Source organism: Triticum urartu, chromosome 1A (assembly GCF_056163025.1).
Source record: "Triticum urartu cultivar PI428250 chromosome 1A, HENAU_Tu73, whole genome shotgun sequence".
Lineage (NCBI taxonomy): Eukaryota > Viridiplantae > Streptophyta > Magnoliopsida > Poales > Poaceae > Triticum > Triticum urartu.
In genome coordinates this window covers 572,139,632-572,143,764 of record NC_141873.1, presented here as the reverse complement: position 1 = coordinate 572,143,764, position 4,133 = coordinate 572,139,632, and the positions used below count along the sequence as shown (strand labels likewise).

The window sequence follows — 4,133 nt, the reverse complement described above, 5'->3', positions numbered from 1 at the left end:
GCAGGCCGTTGAATTGTGAACTTTAAGCGGCAAGTAGGCGGGCTTTTTTGTCATATTTCATTTTTTGCATTTGTCACCATTATTTCCATTGCAGCCAGTCCATCATGCTGCATTTTGCACTACTAGGAAAAAGGCTATAGATGGAATGGACACTAATGGCGCACCTGTCATGTGGTGCGCCACTACTATATAGCAGTAGCATCACATCACAACCTTAAGTGTTCTGCACCAGCATCATAACAATCACATAACTACATAACAAAAGCAAACTTGTTCATCATTACAAAAGCAAACTTGTTCAACTTAACAAAAGCAAACTTGTTCATCATTACAAAAGCAAAGTTGTTCAACATAACAAAAGCAAACTTGTTCAACCACATAACTACAAACTGAGATACATAATACAACAAACAACTCAATATCCCCAGTAGTAGGGGTCATCCCAATGATTCTCCGCCTCTTGCCATTGCTCCAAACCTTCTTTGACGGTTTTGATTTTCTTCCATGCCTCGTAGGTGACGTACGCATCTTTCGCTGCGTACTCGATGAGGTTGTTTGGCAGTGGGCTGTCCCCCCATCGTTTGTGGTCCAATTTCTTGTTGATCTTCCCCTTCATTTCCTTGTAGGATGGGTGGATGAGGCTGGCTGCAAACTCATCCAAAGACTGCCACTTCTTTCCATTGTTTGGAACTCTCCATTTGCGTTGCATGTCGACGTACTTGTCGGGGTTGATCTCCAAACCAGACAACTTCAGCTTCTCCTTGTCACCTCCAATGGAGAAGCCAACAAAGGTGTACAGCTTCTTCTCCTCCAGGAGCGGGCGGAGTTCCTTGGGCCTGCATCAAATTAATCTGGTGCATCAAATTCATCTACTTCAAAAACTTCAGAAACTACTAATTAGACAGAAACTTCAGAACTAGTATTGCATCTACTTCAGAACTTTAGAACTAGTATTGCATCTACTTCAGAACTTCAGAACTATTTCATCTACTTCAGAAACTTCAGAAACTACTAATTAGATAGAAACTTCAGAACTTCAGAACTAGTATTGCATCAACTTCAGAACTTTAGAACTATTGCATCTACTTTAGAAACTTCAGAAACTACTAATTAGACAGAAACTTCAGAACTTCAGAACTAGTATTGCATCTACTTCAGAACTTCAGAACTATTGCATCTACTTCAAAAACTACTAATTAGACAGAAACTTCAGAACTTCAGAACTAGTATTGCATCTACTTTAGAACTTTAGAACTATTGCATCTACTTCAGAAACTTCAGAAACTACTAATTAGACAGAAACTTCAGAAACTTCAGAACTTCAGAACTAGTATTGCATCTACTTCAGAACTTCAGAACTATTGCATCTACTTCAGAAACTTCAGAAACTACTAATTAGACAGAAACTTCAGAACTGGATGTTTTTACCATTTGGTTGCCGCGGTGATGTGGTATACCAGGACGAGATCCTCCACGCATAACTGCAGAACTGCAGCCATTTGCGGAGGTTCATCTTCCCTGGTATACTTGACATCAACGCCGATCGACCGAGAAACCATGCCGCCGAGCCTCCTCCTCATGTCGCGGATCCTCTTGTCGGCTTTGTCTGGATTGCTGGTGCATACGACATCCAGCTTCTCCTTCAGGTGGATATCAACCATGAGCGGCACGGTGTAGTCCTGCTTCTGCCCGGGGACCGGAAAGTCGTCGTCGACCACCAACGGCTCCTTGCCAGACGCCTCACCACGGTGATGCTTGGCAGACGGAGGGGAGTTGCTCCACGATGCCTCCGCCATTCTCTTGGCAGACGGAGGGGAGTTGCTCCACGATTCCTCCGCCATTGCCCTCCTGGCCAGCGATGGTGGAGGCAGAGGGGAGTTGCTTGATGGTGGAGGCAGAGGGAGGCAGAGGGAGGAAGATGGAGCGGCAATGGAATGAGGAGGGAGGCAGAGGGAGGAAGATGGAGCGGCAATGGAATAGGAGGGGAGTTACCTGCATCGTGGTCGTGGGGAGTTGCCAGTGGAGGGGAGACGTGGGGAGTTTCCAGTGGAGGGGAGACGTGGGGAGTTGCCTCCAAAACTCAAATGTCCTGCTCTTTGGCCCTTGAAAACTCTGGAGGGGAGACGTGGGCCCTTTGGTTTCTCCTGTTTCTGAAACAAAACAAAAAAATAACAGCCATATTTTGCTCTAAAATTAATGATCACTACAACCATATTAGGAGATCAAAAATGGCACCAAAACAGTCACTGCAGCCATCCAAAATGGCACCAAAACAGCACCAAAACAACATCAGCCAAAACAACATCCAGTGGCACACCAGTAGTGCGCCATTAGAAGGCAAAATCGGTGCGCCACTAGCATGCCTTTTCCTAGTAGTGTTGGCAAGAACAAGCTAGAGTTGTACACAACCTGATTTAATGCTGTATTTTCCAAGTTTTTGAATTTTTTTGATTTTTTTTAATTTATAATGCCCTCTAGACTGACTGCTGAAAACATCGGTCTATGCCTCAAGGGGGCATTGTAAAATTAATTTTTTCAAAATTTTCTTTCATAGACATGTTTGGAACATGTGGGTCACCATGTACAAGAAATTTTGGGTGATTTGGAGGTGGTGGAAAAATTCACCTTTTTTCAAAATCTGGCTTAAGTTATAGACCAAATGGTCCCTCCGGAATGCGGGCATTTTTCGACCACCTCCAAATCACCTCAATTTTGGCACAGATGATCTCTTCCACAAACAAAACTAGGTTTCCAAGTTTTTTTTATTTTTTTGAATTTTTTTTGAATTTATAATGCCCTCTAGACTGACTGCTGAAAACATCGGTCTATGCCTCAAGGGGGCATTGTAAAATTAATTTTTTCAAAATTTTCTTTCATAGACATGTTTGGCACATGTGGGTCACCATGTACAAGAAAATTTGGGTGATTTGGAGGTGGTAGAAAAAATCACCTTTTTTCAAAAACTGGCTTAAGTTAGACAAAATGGTCCCTCCGGAATGCCGGCATTTTTTCGACCACCTCCAAATCACCTCAATTTAGGCACACATGATCTCTTCCACAAACAAAACTAGGTTTCCAAGTTTTTGTATTTTTTTGAATTTTTTTGAATTTATAATGCCCTCTAGACTGACTGCTGAAAACATCGGTCTATGCCTCAAGGGGGCATTGTAAAATAATTTTTTTTCAAAATTTTCTTTCATAGACATGTTTGGCACATGTGGGTTACCATGTACAAGATAATTTGGGACCTGCATGCAAGAGTCGGGGACCTGCATGTGAATAGTGATTCATCAAGGCCTTGGCAGCTACTGGCACAGCGGCTACCGCCCGATTTGCATGCAGCGAAGATGAACGTGCATGGAGGTTTCTCAAAGATTTCCAAGCACACCCCAGTGGGCCCCGCTTATTTAAAAAATACGTCAGTCATTATTGCTCTGTAAATGAAGAATATGCATGACAACCATAGTAAGGGTGAAGAATTATATTCACCCTACAATGAGGACCAACGCTTGCTAAAATCACCTCGATGAAGGTATTTAAGCAGGTAAAGGAGCTGCTCGAAGGGCGAGGTGGGACTATTTTTAGTTAGACGAGAACAACGTGCGAGATCGTACGCGATGTGGGCCGTCCGGAGCTGCAACCTCGGATGGGCCGGTGTTTGGGTCGACGTAGGAAAACGGCCTGCCATGCATGCATGGCGTCGGTAGTCTCGCCTAAAAGATGGACACGCACCGAGCCAGCCATGCAGACCGTGGGATCGCGCGGGAGATCCGTCTGGCGGCCGTGTGTGCATGCAGAAATACATCACAATAATTATTCTACTCGACAATAACAAGTGCTCCATGCTAGCCCTTATTCCTGTTCGAAATACATCATCATTCTTAAAGTTGGACATCAAATGATACACACAGAAAATGGAAACGAAAGATGTCGAACTAATACAGTAACATGGCAGTACAACCGCACTTCACTAAATTACTGTCACGATGAAATAGAATGTAAAGACCACGTCACACAAAGCTGAATGGCACACGACGTTCTCTGGCTCATCGTCGGTTCATGATGTATGTAGATATCACAGTTCAGCCTCGAGATCCTACACAGAAGAATACAATAAATCACATGGACATCAA

At 43.6% G+C, this 4,133-nt stretch overlaps 1 protein-coding gene across 1 annotated transcript; it reads right to left on the bottom strand.

Moving 5' to 3' along the window:
• Positions 1-415: 415 nt before the first annotated feature.
• On the bottom strand, positions 416-1,841 carry LOC147992888 (uncharacterized). Its single transcript, XM_087539170.1, has 2 exons — positions 1,429-1,841; positions 416-836 (listed from the first exon to the last, which is right to left on the bottom strand). The coding sequence occupies exons 1-2, from the start codon at positions 1,839-1,841 to the stop codon at positions 416-418; spliced, it is 834 nt and encodes a 277-aa protein (XP_087395296.1).
• Positions 1,842-4,133: the final 2,292 nt, after the last annotated feature.